This window comes from Cavia porcellus, unplaced genomic scaffold (genome assembly GCF_034190915.1).
Source record: "Cavia porcellus strain 051 isolate PalLab524CR breed Dunkin Hartley unplaced genomic scaffold, mCavPor4.1 scaffold_17, whole genome shotgun sequence".
Taxonomy (NCBI): domain Eukaryota; kingdom Metazoa; phylum Chordata; class Mammalia; order Rodentia; family Caviidae; genus Cavia; species Cavia porcellus.
This window is the reverse complement of record NW_026947500.1, coordinates 56,449,258-56,477,116: the sequence shown is the minus strand read 5'-3', so window position 1 is coordinate 56,477,116 and position 27,859 is coordinate 56,449,258. Positions and strand designations below refer to the sequence as shown.

At 60.0% G+C, this 27,859-nt stretch overlaps 1 protein-coding gene across 8 annotated transcripts in view; it reads left to right on the top strand.

Moving 5' to 3' along the window:
- Dagla (diacylglycerol lipase alpha) overlaps window positions 1-27,668 on the top strand; it is a 42,439-nt gene extending 14,771 nt beyond the window's left edge. Inside the window, exons 1-20 of one of the 8 annotated variants that reach the window (XM_063228222.1) lie at window positions 142-910; window positions 10,033-10,170; window positions 12,844-13,055; window positions 13,827-13,928; window positions 14,163-14,301; window positions 16,066-16,153; window positions 17,489-17,623; window positions 17,946-18,023; window positions 19,306-19,430; window positions 21,073-21,226; window positions 21,481-21,564; window positions 21,638-21,715; window positions 21,958-22,038; window positions 22,293-22,435; window positions 22,789-22,899; window positions 23,075-23,147; window positions 23,680-23,876; window positions 24,007-24,136; window positions 24,283-24,470; window positions 25,145-27,668. In XM_063228222.1, coding sequence (XP_063084292.1) covers window positions 10,076-10,170; window positions 12,844-13,055; window positions 13,827-13,928; window positions 14,163-14,301; window positions 16,066-16,153; window positions 17,489-17,623; window positions 17,946-18,023; window positions 19,306-19,430; window positions 21,073-21,226; window positions 21,481-21,564; window positions 21,638-21,715; window positions 21,958-22,038; window positions 22,293-22,435; window positions 22,789-22,899; window positions 23,075-23,147; window positions 23,680-23,876; window positions 24,007-24,136; window positions 24,283-24,470; window positions 25,145-26,087 — 3,156 coding nt within the window. In that variant the 5' untranslated portion in view covers window positions 142-910; window positions 10,033-10,075 and the 3' untranslated portion in view covers window positions 26,088-27,668. Of the gene's footprint in view, window positions 1-140; window positions 911-9,318; window positions 9,615-10,032; window positions 10,171-12,843; window positions 13,056-13,826; window positions 13,929-14,162; window positions 14,302-16,065; window positions 16,154-17,488; window positions 17,624-17,945; window positions 18,024-19,305; window positions 19,431-21,072; window positions 21,227-21,480; window positions 21,565-21,637; window positions 21,716-21,957; window positions 22,039-22,292; window positions 22,436-22,788; window positions 22,900-23,074; window positions 23,148-23,679; window positions 23,877-24,006; window positions 24,137-24,282; window positions 24,471-25,144 lie in introns of those variants that run through there. The other 7 variants (XM_063228220.1, XM_005001988.4, XM_063228221.1 and 4 more) reach the window with 7 other exon arrangements.
- The last annotated feature ends 191 nt before the right edge of the window (window positions 27,669-27,859 follow it).

Genomic DNA, 27,859 nt, shown 5'->3' with positions numbered 1-27,859 from the left:
GGTGACAGGAAACAGAGAGGGAGGGGAGTGGGTGGACAGCAGGGTGGCTGGGTGGATGGATGAATGGATGATGGATGGCTATGTGGACGGACAGGTGGGTAGATGGTTGGATATGTGGATGGACAAATAGATGGATATGTAGATGGATGGATGATGGATGGGTGGATGGACAGATGGATGGATGCATGGATGGACAGATGGACAGGTGGATGCATGGATGCATGGATGCATGGGTGATGGCTGGGTATGTGGATCGGTATATGGATAGTGGATATGTGGACCTGTGGTTGGATGACAGATGGGTATGTGGACGGATAGATGGACAGGTGGCTGACTGGCTGGCGGGTGGAGATCACTCCTCGGTCCCCTTCATGTATGGGATTTATACTGGTCCTGAGTTGAGCCTCCCTGTGTACAGCTGTACTGATGGTCTGGGCTTGGTTGTAGAAGAGGAGATGAACTGACCAACTTAGTTACTTCTCATTACAATAACAAAATACCCAACACTCAAGAGAAGGAAAGGTTTATTTTAACTCATAGTTCGTAGGGGTTTCAGTCAGCTGGCTCCAAGGCAGGTGGTGGGCAGAGGGGCATCACAGAGGAGACAGTTGATGGTAGGGCTGGCAGGAGGCCAACAGCAGCCTGTCCTGTGGCCCTTACGTACCATCCAGCCTGCAGGCTGATGGATTGGTGCTACCCATACCCAGGGTGTGCCTTTCATCATCCACACCCAGAACTGTGCTAAACCAACCTGGCTTCCATATACCTTAACCCCAGTATTACTCCCTGGGTCCAGCAGCTCTGAAAGCCCCACCTGTGAGCACGTGAGTCTTCAGGGCACATCTAAAGACAAGCCTTCAGGACACTTGGGAAATGCCTCACTCTCAGCATACTGCAAAGACCCTCAGTTGTGAGTACCTCAAAGGACCTGGGTTCAACTGAGACCAGGAGTGGCCTAACTGTGTGTCCTGGGGAATGTGTCACTTTGGGGTTAGGCAGGCAGCCCCAGTCTCTATGCATAAGGCCTTCCTGAAGGGTTGATCTGTCTTGCGTGCCTGCTGGATGCTGCCCCATGAGCTGGGCTTGCCCTGGACATTCCTGTTCCCACCGGTCCTGGTGCTGCTGGCTGGATCTTGGTCTGGGCCTCCTACGTCCCTCCATCCTCGCCCCCTGCCCTTGCAGTTCCTGCACTGCCCCACCCCTGCTCCTGGGTGCTGTCCATCTGCCCACCATGTCCTCCCAAGCTGGGCAACTCTGCGCTTGCCCACTCCTCCCTCTTTAGGCTCTGAGGGGACTCCCGCTTGCCAGCACTGGGCCAGGTATCACAGTGTTATGTGTGACAATCTGGGTGTCTGCTGCCTTCCCCCTGTCTGTCTGTCTGTCTCCATTTTTGAGTCAGGGTTTCACTGTGTAGCCTGGGCTGGCCTAGGACTCACAGCAGTCCCCTGCCTCAGTCTCCTGAGTGCTGGGGTGATGGGTGGAGGTGTGCCAGCATAATGGGGTCTTACTTTTGTTGCCTGTGCTGGTCTCAATCACCGCCCTCAGCCTCTGGTGTCCAGGGCTTGGCTCCCTTACCTCACAGTCCTTGTTCCTTCTGGACGTAGTCAGTCTCTCTCAGCCACCTTCTCTGGTCACTGTGCCCAGCCTGGCAGGTAGCAGGCTCTGTTGCTGGGCAGTGGGAGCAGATGGAGCCAGGCTCCAGCTATGTCTGCCCATATTACACCAGGCCTCCCTGGAGCTGCCTCCTGCCTTCTACCCCCTCAGAGCCCAGACCCCAGGTGGGCTGGGGGTCTTCATACCTTTGAGCCACAACTGCAAGGAGCCATGCTCCCATGCTGTGCAGAGTGGCTGCCAGTGGAGGGGTGACAGTGCTGGGGGCTCCAGGGAGCCTGGCACCAAGGAGACAGTGGGCACAGGGGCTGGAGTCCAGGAACCATCACTTGGGGGAGCTGCAGAGAGTGGACTGGAGGCCATGCAGGCAGTATAGGGTGGTGGGGAGCAGTCCCCAGTCCCAGCCAAGGCCACGTGGACAGTGGGGCTGGCATAGCCAAAGCCCTTGTCAGGTGGGTGCTGTCAGAACCAGGCTGAGGGGCCCTGGAGGCCTCGGAGCTGGGATTCTAGGTCACCTCCGGAGATGGCAGAGGTATTTATAGCCACAGCAGGCACCACTGGTGGAGAAGCCGGCACGAGCCATGACGCAGATCATCCTGGCTCCAGAGCCCATCACACTGTGCCCAAGCCCCGAGGTGACCAGGTGCCACTCTCTGCCTGGCAGGACCTTGTCAGGCTGACAGCCCCGCGGGCATCCCATTAGCACCTCACCTGCTCTGCTGGGCGCTGGCGGGTGGCACTGGCCCTTCTGCTGAGAGGTCTGTTGCAGGCTGGTGGGTCTATGAAAGGCTGTCCCTTCCTGCTGTGGGCATTGGGGTTGCCAAATGCCTATCACCGCCCCACTGCACCCTTGCTAAGTGGCAGCATGGTGCCAGTCAGGCCCCAAATCCACCTCCACCACACCCTGAGAGCAGGCAGGAGGCAGTGGCCTCCCTAGTGATGGGATGGCTACTCTCTGGGGTGAGTGGGTTGGGGAGGGGACACAGTTTGCTGTGTGTCAGGTGTCAGCAGGCTGGGGCCCTGCTCCTGCACAGCCAATCCCCTGGAGCTAAGGGCTGGCCCCGGGTGCTGCATGGAGCTCCCCATCGTGACCCTGTCCAGTTTGACCTTGTCCCGGCCCTTGGTTCCCAGGCCTAGGCAGAGGCAGGCGTGGCAGAACCTTGCAGAACATGGGCCTAGCTGGCCCAGTGAGCCCCTGGCTGCCCCCCATGCTGGCTCCAGGCAGCTGGCACTGAGCAGACTACTCGGTGGCACCCTGAGCAGGCTGGCTACCAGGGCACAGGCAGACATGCTAGGGTACAGAGAGAGCAGGCTGTGCCAGGTTGGGCATTTCCTGTCAGAGGTGCTCGGGCCTGGGTGTGTGCTTTGGAGAAGGGCTTGGCTTAGTTAAAACCAAGTACGGGATACTGAGGCCCCAGGCAGCCCCTCCATGCCACCATCCACCTTCTGTACTCTACAGCTGCAGCCCAGTGCATCCTCGGGTAGCATTATGATAAGGGGTTATGCAGAACCCACCATCGCATCTTATACACTGGAAGTGCCAGTGCCTATCCTGGGAAGCTTTGGTGTTGTGGTCTGGGGACCCAGGGCTGCTCACCCTCCTCACCAGGGGCCTCCTGTGTGCTGCTTCTGGAGGCTGGCATGGTCACAGGGTTTCAGCTGAAGAAGGGGAGGCTCAGGCAGCATCTGAAGGCAATGACCCTGACTTGGGGCCCTGCAATCCTTGACCTTGTGATCTGAGCTGGGGGAAGTCCTGCCCTGGTTTCTTGGGCACAGGCAGGGCTCTGTGCAGGGCTCACAGCAGCTCATCCTGCGCTGTGGTGTGAGAACTCTGTTGAACGTGGTGACAGATGCTATCTCTGCCCATGTGTTCCATGGTGGTCAGGGGCCCTGGCCTTGGTGGGCAGGACGCAGAGCCCTGCCCACCTCCTGCCCAGGAACCAGCTCGTGTTACACAGCCACTCGATCCTTGCCTGCTTCCAAGGTGCCCAGGGCATGGTGATGGGAAACATGATAGCCTGAGCAGCAGGCCAGTGCCCTAGATGGCTGTGCCACGGGGGCTCCCAGGCCACACAGCCTGTTCTTGGAGCAGTATGGACTAGGCACAGCTGGGCCAAGGAGAACGCAGGTGCCAGCGAGTGAGGCCCAGAGGTGTCAGCCCAGCTGTGACCATTTAGCATATTTTAACAGCCTTGCTGGGCCCTGACTAGAGGCGCTGACTCCTCCCAAGGTGGGGGTATCTCAGAGCTTTGGGCCACTACGGGGTGCAGCTGGGCTGAGCAGCCTTGGGAGCAGCGCTGCCAGGGCAGGGGTGGTCAGTGAGATGCCAGCCTGTGCAGGCCCCTGGCCTCTCCAGGTGTTCAGGGTCTAGCCGGGCAGGGGTCCCTAGTGGGGCACCCAGAATCAGATGCCAGCATGAGGATCCTGGGGAGGGGTTCTTAGCTCATTGGCCTACCTAGAATGAGCTCAGCAGTATGGGAGCCATACTGGGGTTCCACGTGCTCTCCTTTCTCCGTGCCACCTCGTGGCAGAGGCGGGGAGGTGTCTCAGCACCCGTCTTGCTGATGAGGTAACGAACTCCCCAGCTACAGAACCAAGGTCCCCCCAGGAGTTTCCCATTCTGGGCAGGCTCATAGATGGCCTCTCGGTCCAGGCTTTGGAGGGTCCCAAGGGGTGTGGCAGGCTGCAGGGCAAGGAGGAAGATCAACACCTTGGTTTGGTTCCCTTCCCTCTGTGGTCATGGCCAGTAGAGCCAGCCCATTCCCACTGCCCAGTGCTCCAGGATACACAGGAAGATAAATGGTCTCCGAGAGAAGAAACTCAGAAACAAAACCCAGCCAGGCTGGGGCCTGGGGGACTGCACTGCACTAGCCCAGGACAGAACCGGCTTGGAGGAGGAACAGGAAGGCTGGGGCCTGGTGCCTGCCTCCCCCCACTCCCCCCACAGCCACCACCCTCCAGAGCAAGCAGTAGGAAGCAGAGGCCAGGCCGATCCCAGGAGCCGGCCACTGCCATGGCAGGGCCTGTGGCAGATGGCGAATTCTGCTTATTGGAGAGGAGTGGAAAATAATTAGTGTGAGAACAGAGGCTGCAGGCTGGGAGGTTGTGGACCCAGAGAGGCCTGGGCCCAGACAGACAGTACCCAGCAGCCTTGGCCAGCTCCCTGCACCCCTGGCCTCCATGTCCTCATCCAGAAAGTGGCTATAAGAGCCATGCTATGTGGGTGCTGAAAGATGCCTACAAGCTGCTTGCTGCCAGCTGCAGCATGTGTAAGTATGGTGGGAGATCTCAGGGAGGGGTCACCAGCGCCATCATGGTGCAGTGCCAAGGCAGGCGTGGGCATTGCCTGTAGGGGCCAGGTGGCTCCAGGTCACCCTCTGGCCCATGCACTCCACTGAGACTCGGCCGCTTCAGCAGCCAGGGCCTCACTACGGAGAACATGGTGGAAGGACCTACTTCTACACCTGATGCTCCCAAATGAGGGTCTTAATGTCAGAGCCTCAGTTTCCCTACCTGTGGGGTTATATGAGGATCCCTGAATGGTGAGGGCACAGGAAGTGCTTCTTGCCCTTTGAAGCCAGCTGGGCAGGAGGTGGCGAGCAGGAGGGGACAGATGGTGGTTAGGCGTTTCTCCTGCACCCAGTGCATCCTGCAGGCATCCCTTGGGCCTGGCAGCTCTGCTTGGCACAGCTCACAGCAAGAAGCAATGGCTTTGAGGCTCCACCCTTGGTGCACACACCTGGCCCATGTGTGCTTTGTGCCAACTTTGCCTGACTCCTTCCTGTGCCTGGGGCAGCAGTGACTGTGGCCTCTGAGGGTACAGGGTCAGGGAGGCCACACGTGGCCCAGTGCTGTCATGTCCTCTCGGCCTCTCAGCAAATTGCCTCACCTGCTCTGCATCTCAGTTTCCCCATTGCTGGGTTGGGGTGGGTGTCCTGTAGCCTGGTGGATGAGGACAAGGGATGCCATAGCAACCTGTGCCTTCTGGCTGCACCCACACTGGCACTCCCAGAGAATACTTCACAGCACCAAGGCCACAGGCAGACCCAGCTATTGGGGGCCCAGCCCTTTGCAGTTCTGTTTTTGGAGACAGGGTCTTGCTATGTGGCCCAGTCTGGCCTTGAACTCTCAGCAGTCCTCCTGTCTAGCTTCTTGCATTTCAGGTGTGTGCCTCTACCCCAACTCCAACACCCACTTCTTAAAGGAAGAGGGGTTCAACTCAGCACCCACTTTCAGTCCCCGGCTCCACCCAGAAGCAGCAGGGCCGAGGGGCTGGCAGAGGAGAAGGTTCGCAGCCCATGGCAGCTGGAAAGCAGAAAGAAGGGTGGGGGACCAGAATCAGATTCTTCTGGTCATCCCCTCTCCCCATGCCCCAGATCCCAGCACAGTCAGCCCCAAGTCCACCCACAGTGAGTCCAGTGCTGAGCACAGGGTTCCAACCCAATCATCTTCATAGTTGTCTCTGAGCATGCGCAGCTTTGGGGGACGTTTTAGAGCCAAACTGTGATGGTGAGGTTTGAAGCCAGGTTGGAGCTCAGACGTGAGCAGCTGATGGCTTCCCACACCTCTGGTGCAGCATGGGGAGATCATCACGGGAACTGCAGCTGGGCCTCGAGACTTGGACAGGTCACCTGTGTGAGAAATGTAGGTGGTGGTGGCAGCATCTCCTCATGCTGTGGTCCAAGATCCACCAAGGATGTTTTTGAAGGGCTCAGGTGGGGCCAAGATGTGGCTGACCTCACAGGCTGGATGCAACATGACAACCAGCATTGCCCACCCTAGATGCTCCCCCCACCCTGCCAGGCATCTGAGCAGCACCAGGTGTTCATGTGTGTCCCTTCTGCCTGCTGTCACTTCCAGGCCTTGTACACACGTGGGAAGCCACAGGTCCCACCGCTGGGGGCTGGGAGAAATGCAGCTGCAGCCCTGCAGAGTGAGATGGTAGTTGGGTGAGCCAGCCCACGAATGGAGCCTTGGGTTGCAGGGCTTGGCCTCCTTGTGCTTAGGGTAGAGGATGCTTGGGACCACGGGCCATCCAGGCAGGCATCCACTCCTGGACCTTTGGGAGTACTTCCCCACATACCTGGTCATTTTGGAAGTCTTTGAGGCCCGGCAACTGCTTCCCACTGATGCTCCATCCTTGCTGAGCTTGCCTGGGTCTTCTGTACTGGGGACATTGGCCCCAGCCCTGGAGCAAGGACATCGGTGACTCTCAGAGGTGGGGATGTGATTGGTACCCTTGTTGGAATGCAGGTGACTTGGGTTGGCTTCCGGAAGCTTACACACGTCTGGGGCAGCAGCAGTGGCCTAGCTCGGGCTCCCTGGGGTGACACTGCACTAGTAGCAGTGCCATCAGGACTCAGAAGGGCGAAGTGAGCTGGCTAAGTGCTTGGGGTGGGGTGTAGAGCCCGGGAACTGTATCCTTCCTGAGCCTCCGTGTCTGCCCCGAGGGGGCACTGGACTGCAGCAGGTTGACCGGTGTTCCTGCTTGTTTTGGATACCTGGGCAGCATCTCAGTGTCCTTGTCGTTAAGCAGCAGTAACAGAGGAGGAGAGGCGCAGGCTGGGCCCTTGGGTCGTGTGGCCTCAAGAGGCCCCCAGGCAGGCACATGTGGTGGGGGAGGAAGAAGAGGTGGCAGTTGGTATGATGCCCAGGGTCACAAGCTGGCGTAGACATGCTTCGGATACCATCTGTCCCCCATGCCACTGCCACTGAGAGTGGCCAGTGCAGACGCGGCCCTGGCCTGGACCACTGACCCTGCCCTTCCACTCCATCCTGGCCCTGTGCCTGGTAGCCCACAGCTGGGCTAGGGTGGCACCCATGGGGCACACAGTTCAGCCTCAAGCTGCCTGCCCAGCAGTCAGGGAGGGATGTTCCCAAGGGAAGATCATGAGCCAGTGTCAGTGGACAGGGCCTGAGCAACAGCACAATGGTAGGGTGGTAGACACTGCCTGGCGCCAGAGGGGTGTGAGGGTCTTGGACCCTGAGGCTCAGCTGAGCTGGGACACCAGCAGGTAAACTGCAGGACAGATGCACGTCAGGGTTGAGTTAGCATGAGGGGCCCAGTTAGGAGGGCATTCTGGGGAAGGGTTTCAGTGGGAGGCTGAGGCAAAAGGATCACAAGTCTAAGCCAAGGATGCATAGTAAGTTTGAAGCCTGCCTGGATGATGGAGGAGAATCTCAAAAAAGAAACTTCAAGGCAGAGTGATACTGGCCTGGCCTTGAATGATAGGACTCTGCCCAGTAGGATGGGGTGGCCAGAGTACCCGGGCCCTTGTGTGTGTGTGGAGGGGGTTACATCTTTAAGGGACAGGAGTTCTGCAGGCAAGGAGTAGATTGGGCCTCAGGGATGCAGGCCACTGCCCCAATAGGCTGTGTTCCCAGGGCTTGAGGCTGTGTTGAGTCTACATGGCCACCAGCAACCGATGCTTTTAGCCACTCTCTGAGGGGCCTGGGCTCCACACAGAGCCACAGCAGGATTTGCATGTGGGGACAGCATACGCTTTTTAAAAAGTCACATTTTTAGAAAGAGGAACTGCCAGAATGGTGCATGCCTCCAGCCAGGCCTGAATCATCACGGGAAACTGGGCCCTGTGGGCAGGAAGAAGGAGGCTTCTTTGGGCTGCCTAAGTCTTTCTTCCCTGCCCCTGCCTCACTGACCCTGCCCTGGGCATCCAGGCTGGGAAGCCGCTCTGCTGCCCTCCTGGGGCATTTCCTGTAGGTGACGTCACTCGGCAGGAACAGACCTCTGTTGTTATGGGCTGGGGTCTCAGAGAAAAGGCGCCTTTCATGGCCTTAAAAATAGCCTGGGATGTGGCTCTGCGAGTTTTCAGAGTGAACCCGAGTGGCAGGGATGCCACCCCCGCCGGGTTGCAACCCGTGGGTGACCAGCAGGGGAGGTTTCTGGCATAGTGGGGCGGGGCAGGTGCCTGACTAGGGCTCATGGGGGCCCTGGCCTTCTCTAGCCTGGCCTGGCCCTCCTGGCAATCCTCCTCTTGATTTCTGCCAGCCTTGGGAGGTAGGCAGGGCAGGACGCGAGACACAACTCTTGTGTCACAGGACTGGAGATGGAGTCCCTGCTGTGTACCTGAGGTTAAGCAACAGTGGGCTGGGCAGCTGTGGCTGTGGCTGTGGCTGTGGCTGTGGCTGGAGACAGAGACTGCCCCTGACCCTGTGGCTCTAGGGTCTCAGCAGTGCTATGCCAATTCTGAGTGCCTGGTGCCTGGGTGATGGGCGAATGGTCCCCAAGAGTATAAGGGTGCTTACCCTCTGAACCCCACGAGGGGATGGATAAGGGGGAGAGGAGGCCCCCCCTTGAGGGAGAGTGGGCTCAGTTTCTCCTGAAGAAGGGTGATCTGGCTTCTCGGGGCAGACTGCAGACCCTGGCACCACTGAGTCCTATTGCTGACCTCTGACCTCTCTAGTGCAGCCCCCCTAAGCTGGCCTTTTCAGCCTCCCAGCCACCTGCAGCGGCAAGGCTGGCGTGAAGCCTGCTGTTCCCAGTTCGTCCTGCCCAGCCCCTCCTACCTCAGCACTGCAAACCTAAGTGCCAGCCACCACTTGTCACAGCTGCTGCCGCTGCCGAGGCCCCCACCCCTGGCTGCCTCATGCAGTCTTCCCTGTCCCCATCCTTCCCTGCTCGCTCACTTCCCTGAGTCTCAGCTCCTCGGCTCCTCCTCGGAGTGTGGATGATGTCACTTCCTGGGGGGAGGAGCAGGCACGACCCCGCAGGCCAGCCCGCCAGGCTGCTAGCTCGGAGCAGCGAGCAGCCCCGGAGTGCTGCACAAAGTGGCCGCGCTGCAGGGCAGGGGACAGGCTGGGCCAGACATGCCAGCTGGCCACCTGGGCCCGTGGCCCTCGCCCACCCTGAGAGCTGTGCCCACTGGCCAGGGAGGACTTGGCTGCTTTCTTCCCGAGCGATGCCAGTCAATGAGGACACGTTTTCCCCAGAGCCTTCCCTGGGGAGAGGAGGACCTGCCACCCACCCCGGGACCAGGTGCCATGTAAGCCAGGGGACAGGTGCCCCAGCAGGCTCCCTTCACAGCCTAGTGTGGGCTCCCTGCCCTTCCACCAGAGTCTACTGAGATGACCTCTTCGCCATGCTGCCACCCTTCTCTAGCCCTGGGGAGGGTCCTGGGTCCTGGGCACTCCTGAGTCAGCACCCAGCCTGCTGGTGTCCCACTGCTGAGGTCCTTGCTATTGGCTGTAGGAGGTAGGCAGCAGGAAGCAGCTCCTGCCTCAGGGTGGGTCAGCATTTCCAGTGGCCCAGATGCCCCAGGACCAAGGGTGGGTCTTATGATCAGTGCCAAAGATGGCAGCACTACTGACCACATCTGGGAGGAGCCAAATGGCCCAGGAGTGCAGGGGCTCTGGGTGCTGCAGCCTGCCCGGGCTGCTCCAGGGGCCTCTGCTTTCTTCCAGGAGGTGAGTACCAGGTTTGCTGAGCCTTCTGGAGCCGCCAGCCATGCCCGGGATCGTGGTGTTCCGGCGGCGCTGGTCTGTGGGCAGCGATGACCTCGTCCTGCCGGCCGTCTTTCTCTTCCTCCTGCACACCACCTGGTGAGTTGCGTGCTGGGCTGTGATCACCTGTTCCTCCCTGCCTGGGCCTTTACAGACCCTGAGTTCCCTGCTCCCCAGAGCCCATGGCTGCAAAGGGGAGCACTTTGGGGTAATATGCCTACGGACATGATGCCCCTCGGCTGTCACTATCCCAATTCCTGCACTGGACAGTTACTGATGGTGGGTGACTTAGCTGAGTGTCTTATGATTCCATTGCTAGTACAAAATATGTGGTACTAAGATCTTCAAGGAGAGGCTTATTTTGTGCTGCAGTTTTTAGGAATTCAGTCCGTAGCTTGCTGGCTCCGTGGTGGAAGGGGCTGGCAGAGGCAGAGGAAAGCTGCTCACATTATGGCAGTGAGGAAGCAGAGAGAAGAGAGCTGGGAAAGAGGCACCCTTGCAGGTGGTGCCCAGTGACTACCTCTCCCAACCAGACCCTCTGACCTGCAGTAACCAGCATACCTTGTGATGTACATTTATTTCTGAACTCTGGCTACCAATGAGTGTAGCACCCGTGGTCCAGTTAGCTTCCAAAAACTTGACCTCTAAACTTATGAGCCTCTTGGGAGACATTCTAGGTGTGAACCGTAACATTCTGCCTCTGGCCTCCAAAAGGTTCACCCCCAAGTGTTTACAGAAAATGCATTCAGTCCATCTGTCAGAGCCATCTAAGTCTTAAGGGTACCAGCTTTGCTGACACAGAGCCAAGTTCATAGGCTCCTCTGAAACTCAAGGCAAACTCTTAGCAGTGAGCCCCTACAAAAATCAAAAGGAATGGGGTTGGGGATTTAGCTCAGTGGCTTAAGCACCTGCCTGGCAAGTGCAAGATCGTGAGTTTGATCCCCAGTATAAAAAAAAAATCAAAAGGAAGGTAAATATTTTCTGCACACAATGGCAAAGGGAAAACATTCCCATCTCAAAAGAGGGGAACAGAGTAGAAAGGAATGGAACTAAACCAAGACTGAAACCCAGCAGGATAAACATTAAATCCTGTAGTTCCATGGTCAGCACACAGAGCAAACTGTAGTGAGATGTGAGCTCCAAATGTGTGGGCAAATGCTTCCCTACCGCATTGCCAGTTAAGCTCTCAGGACCTCTCTTGGGATGGCTCCACTCACTGCCTGCAGCCTTCCTCAGTGGGTGACCTATATTCTTGGCATCTCCACTGTTTACACACTGGCCTCTCAGGTGCACTGCCTGGTTTTCCAGGCCTTCTGAAGGGAAGACTTCCTGACCTCACAACTCTTGTGCTCTGCATGCCTGTAAAACCAGTACCATGTGAGTGACAATCACGGTCTGCCACCAGCTCAAGCAGTAGTCTGGCCCCCTTGTACACTGGCTGCAGGGGACTCAAGTTCCTGGATTGTTGAGCACTGTGAAATTAATATTGGTGGCCCATCTTGAGCAGGAGGTCCAACATCTCTCTTTTCAAAGGAGACTTATGGTTTTGCACCTTTGAGCCTACACATGGTGATCCTCAGGAACCCTTATGCCATTTTTAATACTTCTGCTGAAAACCAGTGGCTTCTTTTCACTGCTGATCTTTTCAGCCACCATGCTCTGCTCTATATGGCCCCAGCTTTGCAGGCACTGCCTGTCTGGCACATCTGAAAACTTTTGCTCAAGTCTCGTGGATTGAGCTGAAAGCAGTCAGGAGGTCCCATCCCACAGGTCAAGTGTTAAGCTACCTTAAAATTTCTTCCATAATGTTTATTAGTCTGCTTCCCTTAATCTCAGTCTCCTGCAAAGTCTCACAACTTGAACAAAACAAATACAGATTTCTTGCCTGAGTATAATATATGGTGTTGTCCCCCTGCCATTGGAGGCCTTCTTCCCAGCTGAAACCTTCTAAGCTTGGCCTATTTCGTCTGCATTTTTGTCAGCTTTCTGGTCTTGCAAGCTCTGAGCTTGCTCAGTGCATGGCGTTCTAGAGCTTGTTGTTTTTATTTTTTGAGACAAGTTCCCGTTATGTGATTCAGGCTGGACTTAAATTCACTGTATAGTCCAGATTGGCTCTAAACTCCCAGTGATCCTCCTGTCTCAGCCTCCCAAGTACTATGATTACAGATGTGTGCCACCATGCCTGGCCCTGGGGCTTGTCTTGCTGGCATCTCTAAACCTTCTCAAACTCCTGCTGCAAGTGACTTCCAAAGGCTTCTGACCGACATGGCCACTTACACACCAGTGACCCTACTTCTTTGGTACCGAAATCTGTCTTGATAACATTCTGATTGCTGAAACAGAGGACCCCGACTTCCGCAACTTGAAGTTATTTAGGTTTATTTAGGCCCGTGGTTATCGGTGCTGGTGGGCTGCCTCCAAGGCTGAGACAGCATGGTGGGAGGGCCAGGGCAAGCAGTGAGAAAGGAGGCGCTGAGGGAAGCCACATAGCTCCAGGCCACGCTACACTCCACAACTCACCTCTTCTGACCTGAGTCTGCCTTCTACCAGCACGTTTAGCCCCAACTCTTCCATGGATTAGTAACTGATGAGTATTGCACCTCCTCAATCCAGGCCCCTCTGAAAGCCCCAGCTCTGAGCTCTGCCTTTGAGGTCAAGTTCTAGGTTGGTACTGTGACAGCAGGCTCCTGGCTCTCACCTCCCTGCCCCACCCTTGCTTGGCTGAGCACCAGCCAGGTGCCTGCAGTGGTGCCGACCTGGGTCCTCCTGCAGGTTTGTGATCCTGTCTGTGGTGCTCTTCGGCCTGGTCTACAGCCCACACGAGGCCTGCTCCCTGAATCTGGTGGATCACGGCCGTGGCTACCTGGGCATCCTGCTGAGCTGCATGATTGCTGAGATGGCCATCATCTGGCTAAGCATGCGCGGGGGCATCCTCTATACAGAGCCCCGAGACTCCATGCAGTACGTGCTCTACGTGCGCCTGGGTAAGGGCCACCCCACCCCGGGGAGGAGTGCGCCACTGCCCTGTTCACTCTTTCAGCTGCACGTGCTGTAGGCCAGGCCTCTGCCAGCACCAGGGTCAGTGGAGCCTTCCTGGGTGGGCACACTGCAATGGCATCTTCTGAGCACCTGCACGTACCTGGCTTTTCCCAGGCTGCACTGGCCCTGCTATAGCTGACACAAGCAATTTATTTGGTGTCTGGAGGACCAGAGTCTATGGTCCTTACTCCCTGGCCCTTTGTGGACAGGTTTTGCTGTCCCCAAGTCCAGCAGGAAGAACCAGTATAGAGTGCTGTCCTTCGCAGTCACTGCACACAGGCTCTTCCCACTCTGGCCAGCCCCCCCGACTGGCTTCCCCTCCCTCGGGTTTCAAGGCATCCAGCTGGGAAATAATGGTTTCCACAGCTGGACATTTGTGTCTTCCTCCCACGGGTGGGAGCTGGGGATCCACGTTACACCCCCGGGTTTTGTACCATCCAATGACCCAGACCTTGTCATCCCACTTCATGGATGAGAACTCGGGCTCAGAGGTTAGGAAGCTGACCTCACATGGGTCCAAACACGAGTTCATGGGCATGAACAGGAAAGTGCACCTCCCCCATGGCTGTGGCCTCCAGGTGCCTACGGAGCTGGTGGGGCCCACAGGATAGGATGAGTGGAGCAGCCTTCAGCTGGTGTGGTGGGGTGGGGTTGGACATTTGGGTGCTGCCCCAGCAGGCTGTGGGGCCAGCCTCAGCCTGGCTTTCTGCACACAGCCATCCTAGTGATTGAATTCATCTACGCCATCGTGGGCATCGTGTGGCTCACGCAGTACTACACCTCCTGCAATGACCTCACCGCCAAGAACGTCACACTCGGTATGCCAGCTGACTGTGGTGGTGCATGGGAAAAAGGAGCCCTGCATCTGGAAGCCCCCAAGGCCTGGGCTGAGTGGGCAGCAGGGCGGTGGCTGTGTGATAAGGTGGCCTTGGGTGCATGGTTCTGCAGGGCCGTGCAGGGCTTCCGAGCCTCACTCCTGGGCCCCAAGTACCTCTCCTCAGAGCTGGTGACAGTGTCCCCTGTGTCCCTTTGCTTACCACGGCTACCCCCAGGAATGGTTGTCTGCAACTGGGTAGTCATCCTCAGCGTGTGCATCACTGTCCTCTGTGTCTTCGACCCCACGGGCCGCACCTTTGTCAAGCTGAGGGCCACCAAGAGGAGACAGCGCAATCTGCGGACCTACAACCTGCGGTCAGTGGCACCACTGGCAGGGCAGAGTGTGGCCTCACTCTCCACAAGGCCCCCAGACCCCAGGCTGCCCAGTGCAAGTGAGGGGCTCGCCCTCCCCACCTCATTTTCCACGCAGAGTCACAGCTCCTGCCTCTTCCATCCCGTGGTGTCAAGTCCCTGACAGAGCCCCTGTAGCCACATGGGAGATACGGGCAGCTGGGTGTCACACAGCAGGTCACCATTCCCTGAGGCAGCTGTCACTGTCCCCGCACAGGGAGCTAAGGGTATGTGAGGAGCAGAAGGTGAGGCCGGGAACTGGCCCAGGCTTAGCTGCCAAGCCCTTGCTTATCCCTGGGCACGGCCACCTCTGGAAATTGTAGCGGAGGTGGAGGATGCTAGCCGAGGACAGCGTGAGAGGGAATGGGTTCCACACAGTGCTGTAGCAGGTTATGAGGGTCCTCTGGGTGGGTCCCTGTCACACAGCCACCCCAACCTCTGGCGAGCTTGGAGGTGCATCCTCTGTGCTGTTTTCCCAGTTGCAGGGGGCGTAGAGGTGGCCCTCTGCCTGCAGCCCAGAGCTGCGTTTCGGGGATGCCCAGCCCAGCCTGTGCTTCTGCATGAGTGCCTGGGACCTTCCGTGTCAGCCTGCCTATTCCAGAGCAGGCCCTCTGGCTTGGCCTGGCCACTCCCCTCCCTGTCACCACCTTGCTTAGGCACTGCCCAGGCCGGCTCCTCCGGGGATCCTGGAAAGAAGTCTCCCCTCCCACCCCTGTGATTGTGTGGGGCCAGGGCAGCCACCACCATCGCCTCTGCCGCAGGCGAGCGGTTCCGTGCTTTAATTAGAGAGCTTGCTGTGGTTTCCGCTGCCAAGGTAAAGGGAAGGCCTGAGCTCCCCACCCTCTGCCGCTGCGGTTTCCTTCCCATGTGGGCTGCTGCTTGCCTGCTGGCACTGAAGCTGTAGTGCTGGCAAAAGTGCCCTTCCAAGGCACCCTGGCGCCTGTGGGCTGCCCCGTACCAGCTCCCCGCACCAGAAGGTCAGGACATCTTGGGTCCTCAGCCACACTCTCTGGCTTTACTGAGCTGCAAGGCAGAGGGGCTCAGGGACCAGGAATGTCAATGCAGCCTAGGTTTATGTCTCTTGGCCCAGGCCCCCACTGTGGCAAATCCTTGACCACATGTGTCACCTGGTGGCATGTGGCCCAAGGATGAGCTGCCCCCTGGTACATGTCGAGGGTACTACAGTGGGGGCTTGAGGGCTGGCAGGGATCCTCTTTGGCTTTGAAATCCCTGAGGGTTCGAAAGCGGCTGAGAACAGAGCTCTAGGAGCCCACTTGGCGCTGTCTCCTCACCAAGCCCTGGAAGGAGCCCACATGCTTAGGATGCAGGGCTGCTCTTGCCCCAGATGCTGCCTTCTCCCTTCAGGACCCTGCAAGCCCTGGCCCTCCCTGGGCCACCTGCTCTGGGAACTGGAGCAAGGGCATTTCTTGCTGTCCCTCCTGCTGGCTGCTGAGTGCCCAGGCACAACTGAATCCCACCTCGGCCCTCCTGATGCCCAGCCCCAGGAGGACAGGGAGGCTGTCACGCTGCCATCCCCCAGGGCTCTCAGCCTGAGCCTCTGGGCACCCAAGCTACAGAGTGGCTGTCCTGAAGCCCCCTGAGGGTGCCAGGAAGGCTGCCTGTCTGTGCCCTGCTTGGCCCACAAGAGCCCCCAGACAGGTAAGGGACCAGACATGACCCGTTTCCACGGTGTCTGTTGCCAACTGGCTCCTTCCCACCATCCCACAGGCACCGCCTGGAGGAGGGCCAGGCTACCAGCTGGTCCCGCCGGCTGAAGGTATTCCTGTGCTGCACCCGCACCAAGGACTCGCAGTCCGTGAGTACAGCCGTACTGCACTAGGGCCTCCACTTTCACTCCCAGGGCCAGGCTGGTGGGCAGGGCTCCGCGTGGGGCACTGTGCTCCCCAGCCACACCCCAGCGGCAGTCCACCTCCCTTGCTTTGTGGAAGGGCCAGGATGCCCCTGGGAATGCAGGATTAGCCTGGGGGTGCTCAAAAGTCAGGCTCCAAGGGCAGGAGAGGCCGCCACCAGCTGCAGGGGCATTGGAGGCCTGTAAGGCATAGAGAGGCTGGAGTCCTAGGCCTGAGAACCACTGAGCTTCTCCGGTGCAGCCTCGTCATTGTCCAGTGTCAGTGATGTGAGTGGCTGAGTGTCCCCCGAGCTGGTAGGCGACAGGGCAGGAAGCCTCTGGAAGTCAGCAGGAACCTTGAGAGGCAGGTCCAACTGGAGTGAGGGACTGAACCCTAAAAGCTCTAAGTTGTACAGGGGGATGCAGGCAGGCCTCACAAGGGCAGAGCTGGGGGACGTTGGCTGCCCCAAGCATGTCAGAGCCTGGGTGTCCCATTTGATGTGAATGACACAGGGCACAGGGCCTAAGCCCAGGCTAGGTGCTTTCAGATTAGATGTTTAGTAAGCGTGTGATCTTTTGGGTCAGTTTGTGCTGTGTTGTTTGAAAACTTCAATTGGAAGTAAGCTGTAGTGGTACACACCTATCATGCAGTGCTCTAGGAGGCTAAGACAGGAGGATTATAAGTTTGAGCCCAGCCTGGACAATGCAGTGATTCCCTGTCTTCCAGTGGAAGAGGACAGGGGCTGTAACTGAGTGCAGAAGTCCTGGGTTCAATCTCTGAGTCCCTGGTATAAAACCACAGCAGCATCAAAACAACAGCATAAATGAAAAGAAAACCCCCACCATGGCCACCAGCATTGGTGACTGAGCTGTTGCCTCCTGGAGGCCTTGTGTGCCTGTGCCTGTGCCTGGCAGCCAGGGTGCTTCCACCAGCAGCCCTGGGCACAGAGCCAATTAGTCAAGTTCTCTGAGTGTCAAAACTTCAGGATCCCAACCTGCCCTGGCAAGCAGATCAGGGAGGAACTTGGGCCCTGGAAGGTAGGCATCCCTGCAGCAGGAGAGAGAGGCTGCCAACCCATGGCACCTCCAAGGGTCCTGGAGGCCCCAGGCAGCTAGAGGGACCCAGAGGGGCCCCCAGGGTCACAGCAGAAGGAAGCAGCCAAGGTGGTCACAGCCTGAACTCCTGGTGTCTGTGGCAGGGCAGGGGGTGCCCTGTGCAGTGGGCGGAATGGTGTGGAGGTCCCAGAGGCTGCTCCAAGCCTCACCCCACACCCGTCCCCTGGGCCTGCTGGCCCTTCGCAGGACGCCTACTCGGAAATCGCCTACCTCTTCGCTGAGTTTTTCCGGGACCTGGACATTGTGCCCTCCGACATCATCGCCGGGCTGGTGCTGCTCCGCCAGCGGCAGCGGGCCAAGCGCAGCGCGGTGCTGGATGAGGTGGGCTCCAGGCACCGGGCGCTGCCCCCACCCCACTGCTGCCAAGCTTCCTGCCCATCCTGGAGGTCCTCTCGCTGCACGCGGAGCAACCTTTCTCAGGGCCCAGCCAGCCTCTGCCCTGTGCTGTCCAGCGCAGCCTGCCGCATCTTTGCTTGTGGGACCCCCCACAAGCAAAGCATCCCAGGCTATACTGTGTGGTTGAAGGAGGGCAGCACAAATGGAGAGGCTGCTGGCCAATCTCAGCAGAGCTGGTGCCCTGAGCCCTTTTGCGGGGAGCAGTGGAGCTGGGGTGGCCCTGCCCATGGCGGTGCCTGTCTTCCAGGCGAACAATGACATCTTGGCCTTCCTGTCCGGGATGCCGGTGACCAGAAACACCAAGTATCTCGACCTCAAGAACTCAGTGAGTGCCAGGCCCTCCCATCCCCCATCCTCTGCCCTCTGGAGAGCCCCAGATTTCAGATCACAGCACGCAGCTCTGTGCTTCTCCATGGAGCCCGAAGTCCCTGGCTAGGCTCCTTGGCCCACAGTTGAAGCCCCTTGAGACCTCAGAGCACTCCCCAGGATGAGCTGGGACCTTCATGGCACCACTGCGGACCTAGGGAGGGGCACCCACAGGCTAAGGGCTCTGTCCTCAGTGCCTGGGGGAGACCAGAGATGTGAGAAGGCATTGCCAGCCTGCAGTAGGCACAGTGGGGAGAGCAATGGCCTTGCTTGGAGGTGTGGGGTCCTGGGGTCTCTGCCACCCTGCAGCCCCCATAGCTTCTGCCAGAGCTTGGGGAGCCAAGGGGCCTCGCCAGGAGGTCCCTCAGGCCCACAGCAGAGTCTTGGGTGGGGCCGAACAAGCCCTGGTGACCTCCGTGCTTGAGTAAAGGTCACTGTACAGACACCTGAATCCACAGCAGCTGCTCAACAGTGGTTTTGCACATTCCTTAGGACCTGCCTGGCTGCCTGCTGCCACCTTGGGGTAACAGAGTGGGGAGCTGAGGATGGGGCTGCACCTGTCCTGGCAGAGGCTGAGGGGAGCTGGGCATAGACCCTGCGAGATCCCCTCCAGGGGCAGACTGAGACCCCACGAGGACTCCTGAATCTCACACTTCGGTCAGGCTGGGCCTCCTGGCCTGACAGCACAGTAACACCTCTGCCCACTCTGGCCCTGGAGGCTGCAGCAGCCCGGGCCTTGGATCTCTGGGTTTCCCCAGAGGACCCCAGCCTCACAGGCCCTGCCTTAGTGCTACTGCCTGCATCACAGACCCAGAGTCTCCCCGAAGGCAGTGATGACTTGTCCCCTGGCCAATGTGTGGCAGGAGGGCCCAGGTCCTCATGGGGTTGAGGCCCCAGCTGTCGGCTCCCGTTGCTGCTTTCCTGGGCCTGATGGCCAGGGTAGGGTGACCCCACTCACACCCTCGATCTCTGTCAGGAAATTGGTCGAGTGCGCCCCGCTGTTCTCTGTCCCCCAAATCATTAATTCTGAGATAGGAGAGCAGGACAGGTCCCGGGAGGTCCTGTGCCCTAGTTGCACAGATAATTAGAGACATACAATTACTTGGAATGCGCAGTGCCCACCAGGCCCGACCCAGCCTCCACCTGTGAGATGATGGGTGGGCTCCCAGTGGGCTCCCACCCCGCGCTTCGGGCTTGACAGGCAGCCATGGAGTGCAAGCATCCCGTGTGCTGTTTTCCAGCACGAGATGCTGCGCTACAAGGAGGTCTGCTACTACATGCTGTTCGCCCTGGCGGCCTACGGCTGGCCCATGTACCTGATGCGCAAGCCTGCCTGCGGCCTCTGTCAGCTAGCACGCTCGTGCTCGTGAGTGCCCGCCACGTCCCCTGACGCGTGACCGGGGTGGTGCAGCGGGGCACTCGGGAGGCACGGGGCTCAGGGTCCGTGTGTAGAGCGCCCCCTGGTGGCCACGGGTACCTCTAGTTCCCTTTCTCTTCCCGCCTGTTCTCTGCCCCGGGCCGCCCATCTACCCACGTCGCCCCGCCTTCGCTCCTTCAGTGGCCACCTTCCCATGGCATGCAGGGTCCCGGGAGCTGAGCTCCACCTTTCCGCGCCACTCGCCACCCCTGGGGCAGAGTCTAAGGTGGGAACTACTGGAGGACCCTGTGCTCCTGGGCCTGTCCCTGAAAGGCTGGCGGGTTCCGCAGTGCCTTCCCCTTCCCTGCCAAGCCGGTAACCCCAGGACGCACTGCTGGAGCTCATCAGGAGGATGGGGCCTCAGGCCTGGGGCCCTTCCCGGCCAGCTGCACATGCCCAGCCTTTCTCCCCAGCTCCCAAGCACCCAGAGATCCCTTAAGCAGGAATTCTGAGCCAGGCTGTCGGGCAGCCCGGCCCTTGGTCCTAAGAGGAGGAATCCCCAAGACGATGTTCCTGTCAAGCGCAAGGTTCCAGGCACCCTGCAGATAACGGATTGTGGGCCCTGGCATCTGCCTGCTCGGGGCACAGGGCCCAGGGCTCTGGGTTGGGAGTTCCAGGCCCACTGCTAGGGCTAGGAATGGGTGAGCTTCAGGGGCGAGGACCCCTGCACCTGCTCCGTCTAGCTTGGAACAGGGCAGCAGCTCTCCCAGGCTGCAGAACATAGAGCAGTCCCCTGGGTGTGTGCCGGGTTACCTGGGGCCCATGCCACCTGTACTGACCCTCAGGTAATTGTCTCTAGGGGCTGTGCACCCCACACCATGGGTTCCAAGGAAATAGGCTTAGTTGCGAGAGAGCACCCTAGAGCCAGGAGGGCATGACAGGAGGGTAGAGCCCCAGGACAGCAGCCATGACCCCTACCTCAGGCTCTGCTTCTGCACTGTGACAAGGGGATCTGCTCCCCAGGTATCAGGCTGGACCCTGGACTTCGTGAGGCCTTGCTCATGGGGCAGTCACAGCCCCACAGACTGCTCTGCGAGCACCGCCCCAGCTCTGGGTCCTGGATAGGACTGGCTGTGTCCAACAATCTGTGTGCCGCTGGCGCCCTCTGGTGACCAGAGGAGCAGCTGCAGCCTGCCCCCTCAGGGCTGGGTCACTTACTGTGGGGTTGTGGGTGTGTGCTGGTGCCTGCCCTGCAAGAGACAGAGTTGATGGCTAGGTCAGGGAGGCATCTCAGGAGGGGTCAGAGACCTCGAGACGGGCAGCGCTGTCGCTGTCGTTTGGCTGGGGGAAGAGCCAGCCCCAGGGTTTCCAGGGCCAGGTGAAGTTGGATATGGGACCAGCATAGGTGGGGTGCAGGGTGGGGGATGGGTGCGGGCCAAGGGTGGAGGGCAGCTGTGGCCCGGCTGGCAGGGACTGGGCAAAGGTTGGGTGGTATGCCACATGGGGCGGGCAGGAGCAGGTATGGAGCATCCAGGGCCAGGGCCTGCTGGGGGCCTGCTCAGGGGTTCTGGGGGTCACAGCAAGGATGATCTTGGGGATGTGGGGTCATGCACTGCCCGAGCACCAGCCTGAACGCTGCCCCTTGACACAGCTGCTGCCTGTGCCCCACGAGGCCCCGGTTTGCCCCTGGTGTCACCATCGAGGAGGACAACTGCTGTGGCTGCAACGCCATCGCCATCCGGCGCCACTTCCTGGATGAGAACATGACAGCGGTGGACATCGTCTACACCTCCTGCCACGATGCGGTGAGTGCCCCACTGCCCTGTTGCCCTGGCTCCAGCTGCAGGCTGAAGGCGGATGCCCCAATGGCACGGGATCAAGTCCCTGGCCCAGCTTTCGGGCATGTGGGCAGTCATGGGTGAACAGAGTCCCCGTGGGTAAGTCAGAGTAAGGCCAGGGCCTTGTGTGGGGATGCAGGCTCCTTGGTGACTGCAGGATAAAGTCAGACTTGCAGCCAACAGTGTGTCCCCAGGCCCATCTCACATGTTACCACCCCCAGGTGTATGAAACCCCCTTCTACGTGGCCGTGGACCACGACAAGAAGAAAGTGGTGATCAGTATCCGAGGAACCCTGTCCCCCAAGGTAAGCCATGCCCCTCAAGTCAGGGCGCCTACTGCATCCACCTGTGTTCATGGCTGCCCCCCACTCTGCCCAGGATGCCCTGACAGACCTGACCGGTGATGCTGAGCGCCTCCCTGTGGAGGGTCACCGCGGCACCTGGCTGGGCCACAAGGTACTGGCTGCCCCGGGGAGGGCCTGTACCATGGGCTGCCGCAGGGACAGTGCCATCCACAAGGCCTACACGGCCTCTCCCCAGGTCCCTGGGCAGCAGGGAGGCCACCCCAGCATCTGCTGATGCCCTCTGCCAAGCTGCCATTCCCCAGGCTGCTCCAGGGACCATGGGAACAGGGAAGTGACCTGTGTCTCCAGCTTTGCCGGTCCCTGAGGCCCCTGTGACCCCCATTTACCACCCAGGGCATGGTGCTGTCCGCCGAGTACATAAAGAAGAAGCTGGAGCAGGAAATGGTGCTGTCACAGGCCTTTGGGCGTGACCTAGTAAGGCGAGCTCCGTGCCATGGGGCCCTGGGGCTCCTGCAGCCTCATGGGAGGGCAGTCTGGGTGAGGCTTGGCGGGTACAGAAGAAGACACAGTGACCAGAGCAACCAGCGGTACCCTGTTCTGCCCCCCCCCCCCCGCATCTACTAGTGCAGGGCTTCTTGCCTGGGCACTGCCAGCCATCCCTCCTGGGCTTGGAGCATGGAGTCAGCTGGGATGCAACCAGCAGGGCACTCAGGGGTTTTGGTCTGCAGGGCCGAGGAACCAAGCACTATGGCCTGATCGTGGTGGGCCACTCCCTGGGTGCAGGCACGGCGGCCATCCTGTCCTTCCTCCTGCGCCCACAGTACCCAACCCTCAAGTGCTTTGCCTATTCACCCCCAGGGGGCCTGCTGAGGTGAGTGCCTGGCTCACAGGCCAGGGCTGGGACTGCGGCTAGGGTGGGGGCTGGGTGGACATTGGGCTTCTAGCCACGGGGAGGCCTGAGCTGCCTGGTGAGTAGGGAGCAGTGACTCAGTCGATAGCCCCACCTGTATGAACAGGCACCTGTCTCAGAGGCTTAGTCCTGGGGTAGCAGGGTGACCCCAGCACCCCAGAAGGGGGTAGCAGACACAACCAAGGCCAGGCCCACAATCGACACACCCCACAGCATCCCACTAGGCCCAGTTGGTGGCTCACCCTGACCGTCTCCGAGATGGGTGGATGAGGGTGGTCGACTGCCCCATCCAGCCCAACTCAGCCTTCCAGCAGGAGCTGCCCAGAGCCCCCTGAATCCCTGGACTTCCCTTGCAGTGAGGACGCCATGGAGTACTCCAAAGAGTTCGTGACGGCCGTGGTTCTGGGCAAGGACCTGGTCCCCAGGCGAGTCCCCTCCCGTGTGGCCCCGGCTGGCCTGTCCCCACCTCAGCCTCCGAGGGACCCCGGGGCCCCTCCATACCCGCAGTCGCCTGTGGTGAGGAGATGGGATCATGGGCCCCCTCGTTCTGCCCCACATTGTGCCCCCTGTAACCCTGGTGTCCCCTTCCCGCTTCCTCAGGATTGGCCTGTCACAGCTGGAGGGCTTCCGCAGGCAGCTGCTGGATGTCCTGCAGCGCAGCACCAAGCCCAAGGTGGGTACTAGCTCACACTGCTGTCCTGTAGGATAAAGCCCTCCTGGCCCACTACACATCCTGGGACCTCAGCACCATGGGGAAACTAAGGCCCAGTGTGGGCCTCATACCTCAGGGTCCTGACCAGGTCACCTGGGCTCAGGTGGGGCCCCAGAAGACACCATCTTTCCAAGAGCCCATGCTTCGGGGTCCTCTGAGGTCACCTCCAAGGTCCCCCTGCAGCACCCCCTGTGGCGACAAGATAGTAGGCTGGCCTGAGCCAGGCCAGCAGAGAGAGGGAGGTAGCTCTGGGAAGGCAGCTGGCCTGGGCCCCAGGGACCCCACTCAGCAGTAGCTAAGCCATTCTGCTCAGACTCAGAACATCGCCCCAGTCCCCAAAACTCCATGTCCTGCGTGCTTGGCTCTTCCTGGCCCTCTGGTCCCTGACCCTTGGGTAGACACTGCCTTTCACATCAGGCCACTGCCCTGCCCTCATCTCCCCTATGGCCCACCCAGCCACACTGATCAACTCTGTCTTGTCCCTGCTCCACAGTGGCGAATCATTGTGGGGGCTACCAAGTGCATCCCCAAGTCGGAGTTACCCGAGGAAGTAGAGGTGACCGCGCTGGCCAGCACCCGGCTCTGGACGCACCCCAGTGACCTAACTATCGCCCTGTCAGCCAGCACCCCGCTCTACCCACCAGGCCGCATCATCCATGTGGTTCACAACCATCCAGCTGAGCACAGCTGGTAGGTGCTGGCCTGGCCTAGAGAGGGGGGCTGATCCCAGCCACATCCACCTGGGGATAGTTGAGCCAGGCCCCGCCCTCGCAACAAGCTGGGTGGAGCCAGGGCCTGACAGGCCCCGCCCACCACGCAGCTGCTGTGAGCAGGAGGAGCCCACCTACTTCGCCATCTGGGGTGACAACAAGGCCTTCAACGAGGTGATCATCTCACCGGCCATGCTGCACGAGCACTTGCCCTACGTGGTCATGGAGGGTCTCAACAAGGTGAGCACAGGCGCCGCACAGGCGTTGGGGCCCAGGCCGAGCCCTGGTGCCGGAACAACCCCAGCCCTGCGGCTGCCCACTGGGCAGAGGGCTCTGTGGCCCTGCTTCCAGGCCCGAGGCGGGACCGGCCGTGCCTCCCACCCCAGGTGCTAGAGAACTACAACAAGGGGAAGACGGCACTGCTGTCCGCGGCCAAGATCATGGTGAGCCCCACTGAGGTGGACCTGACGCCCGAGCTCATCTTCCAGCAGCAGCCACTGCCCACAGGGCCCACACTGCCCGCTGGGCTGGCTCTGGAGCTGCCAACCACTGAGCAGCACAACAGTAGCACCAGGTGAGCCGTCCACTGGGCCACACAGCCCCAAGGCTGGGCTATAGTTCTAGGTACAGTCACCCCTCAGACAGGCAGATGCTGTGCTGATGCACACATATGCACGGGGCCTGTCCGTGTTGTTCTGGTGGTCCTGGGGATCAAACCCATGTCTTCTGCACCCAGCACTACTGTTTTTCATCCTGAGTCAGGGTCCTGCTGACTCACTAAGTTTCCCCAGTGGGGCTTGGGCTTGCAATTCTCCTGCCTCAGCCTCCCAGAGTACTAGGATGACAGGTGTGTTCCCTTTATACCTGGTGTGTTGTGTGTGTGTGTGTATGTGTGTGTGTGTGTAAGAGCATACAAGCACACATTTGTGTGCAGTGGTGAGTCACAACGTGTAGATCACTCCTGCAGATGTATACCCTCCAGACCACATGTACAGACACACATGACCCCATAGACACATGTGACCCTGTGGATACACAGACACCTAGCATGCTTTGTGTACATGAAAAGACATGTGCACACCCGTGGACTCACGGTGCACACCCCTTGTGGTTATGCACTCAGCGGGCAGCAGGCTCATGCAGGGTGGCTGAGCTGGGGAGGTTGGTGCCACTCTCCCGACCCATAGCCATCCCAGCCACGGAGGTGGTGCCTGCCCGGGGCCTGCCCTCACCACTACCTCCCTGCAGGAGCAAGTCCCAGTCCGAGGTGAGCCTGGAGGGCTTCTCCGAGGGCCGGCTGCTGTCCCCCGCAGCGGCTGCAACCACCCGCCAAGACCCCGTGGAACTGCTGCTGCTATCCACACAAGAGCGGCTGGCAGCTGAGCTACAGGCCCGGCGGGCGCCACTGGCCACCATGGAAAGCCTGTCGGACACTGAGTCACTGTACAGCTTCGACTCACGCCGCTCCTCGGGCTTCCGCAGCATCCGTGGCTCACCCAGCCTGCACGCTGTGCTAGAGCGCGGCGAGGGCCACCTCTTCTACATTGACCCGGCCATTCCCGAGGAGAACCCGTCCCTGAGCTCCCGCACTGAGCTGCTGGCCGCCGACAGCCTGTCCAAGCACTCACAGGACACGCAGCCGCTGGAGGCCGCCCCGGGCAGTGGCGGTGCCACCCCCGAGCGGCCCCCAAGTGTGGCCCGTACTGAGGAGGAGGCGGTGTCAGTGGTGGCCACAGACAGTGGTGGGGCGCCTTTTGGGGAGCTGGCCCTGCACAACGGCCGCCTGGGGGACTCTCCCAGCCCACAGGTGCTGGAGTTCGCCGAGTTCATTGACAGCCTCTTCAACCTGGACAGCAAGAGCAGCTCCTTCCAGGACCTGTACTGTATGGTGGCGCCTGAGAGCCCCACCAGTGACTATGCTGAGGGTCCCCGCTCCCCCAGCCAGAAGGAGATCTTGCTGCGGGCCCAATTTGAGCCCAACTTGGTGCCCAAGCCCCCGCGGCTGTTCGCTGGCTCAGCAGAGCCATCCTCGGGCATCTCCCTGTCCCCATCCTTCCCACTCAGCTCCTCGGGTGAGCTCATGGACCTCTCACCCACGGCCCTCAGCAGCCAGGAGTATCTGACGGCCGAGCAGGGCCGGACCTCCACTCCTGCCGGCCAAGGGGATGACCTGGTCATCCCAGCACGCTAGTTGGCACTGAGTGCTGCCACCAGGCTGGGTGGCTCTGAGGGGCTGGGTGGCCTCTAGCTGGGGCGCTGTAGTAAGTTGGGGGTATGTATCCCTACCTCAGCCTGGGACCCCCAGAGCCAGGCAGCAGGAACCTGGCCCTGTGGGGGAGGGCAGGTGGCCAGGGAGGCTCATCGGAGGGCATCCTATTCCCCAGTTGCAGGCAGGTGTGGGCAGCTATCCCCCCCCTGCTGCTAGCACTCGTTGGCACCTGCCCTGCCACTCCCAGCTCTGGTGCCTGCTGGCCAGCCCCTGGGGTGGCCTTGCCAAGGTGGCCACAGTGCTGCGTTTACAGAAGCTACCCACATGGCCCAGGCTATGCCACAAACTCCTGTGCTCTGTCTTGGGGTTAGGGATGCATAGGACTCCCCCGTCTCTGCTCCACTGCCCATGGTCCTGGGTACCCCAGCCTGCCCGACCTACTTGCTGTTTTCTGGCCCCCTTCCACCCTCAGGGACCCTGGCCACTCAAAGGGTGGTGGGCACTGCCAGTACCACCCCTGGCTGCAGAGTCAGCGCCCTGTGGGGAGAGAACACACCCAAGCCCCTTCCTCAGAGGGCCTCCTTGCCCTTTTGCACCCCTGCACCATGCCCAGCAGCCTTGGCCTGGAATCTGAAGCCAAATGCACTCCTGCCCCTGCCCTTGCTGGCCTGGGCCCTCCTGGGGCCCAGGCTACCCCTGTTCTCTGGGCAGGAAGTAGGGCCCAGTGCAGACCCTGTACTCGTCAGGGGTGGCTCCTTCCCTGCTGGGCAGGGAGGCCATGCATGCTGGCACAGGTGCGTATGTGCATGCGCCTTCTTGAGGGGCCCCGCCTCCTCAGCCCAGTCAGAAAAAGGTGCAGGGTGGCAGCTCCATCCTGCAGTGTGGTTCCTCCAGCCTGTCCCTCCTTGGGCCACCCCATCCCCTACCCTGACCCTGACCCATCTGTTGTCACCTGTACTTGGGCCTGGGTGCTCCTACCACACATGGCTGGGACCAGCTGCTGCCCCTCACTGGACAGAGGTTTGAGGCCTGTAGAGGGAGCTGGGTCTCCCTCTTTCTGCATCCCTGCCACACACCAGGCCCCACCCACACCCCTGCCCAGCCCCAAAGCAAGACAAGTCAGTGGCTCCTGGAACCCGAACCACTGGACTACCCCTCAGTCGGATAGACAAGGAGCCCCTCCACCAGGGGCATGGTCTAGCCCGGGGCGCCTGCACCATCAGGCACAGGCCATCCCCAACCCCGGCTGCCGCCGCACGGCCTTGCACACTGGCCGGGGTCCCTGCCAGCCTGAAGGACGGCACTGCACGACCCCGTCCATGGTGGGGGCCTGAGCCACCCTCAGCCTGGGGCTCGGACAGCCCCGACCCGCAGCACAAGCTCTCCACGGGCTGTTCCGCCCGCACTCGTGCCATCCCCAACTTTTGTACCTGATGTACAAAGGCCCACACTCCCTGCTGTACAGAGGAGCAACAGAGCTCTATAGCTTATCTATACATAGACCTGTACATACGGGTTCTGTACATGGGGTAGAGCTGTGTATAAATGGACATAGGAACTCGCTAGTCGCCTTGAGTGACCTCTCTTGCCACACGGGGAAGTGGCGGGGGGTGTCTGGAGCTGAACACAGGCCACTCGATGACTGGCTTACCCGGGAACCCCAGGATAGGAAAGCCCAGGAGGGATGGAAGAGATCTGCAGACCTGGGTGGCACCTGCCCTTCCACACAGCAGGGGTCGCTGTCCACAGCCTCT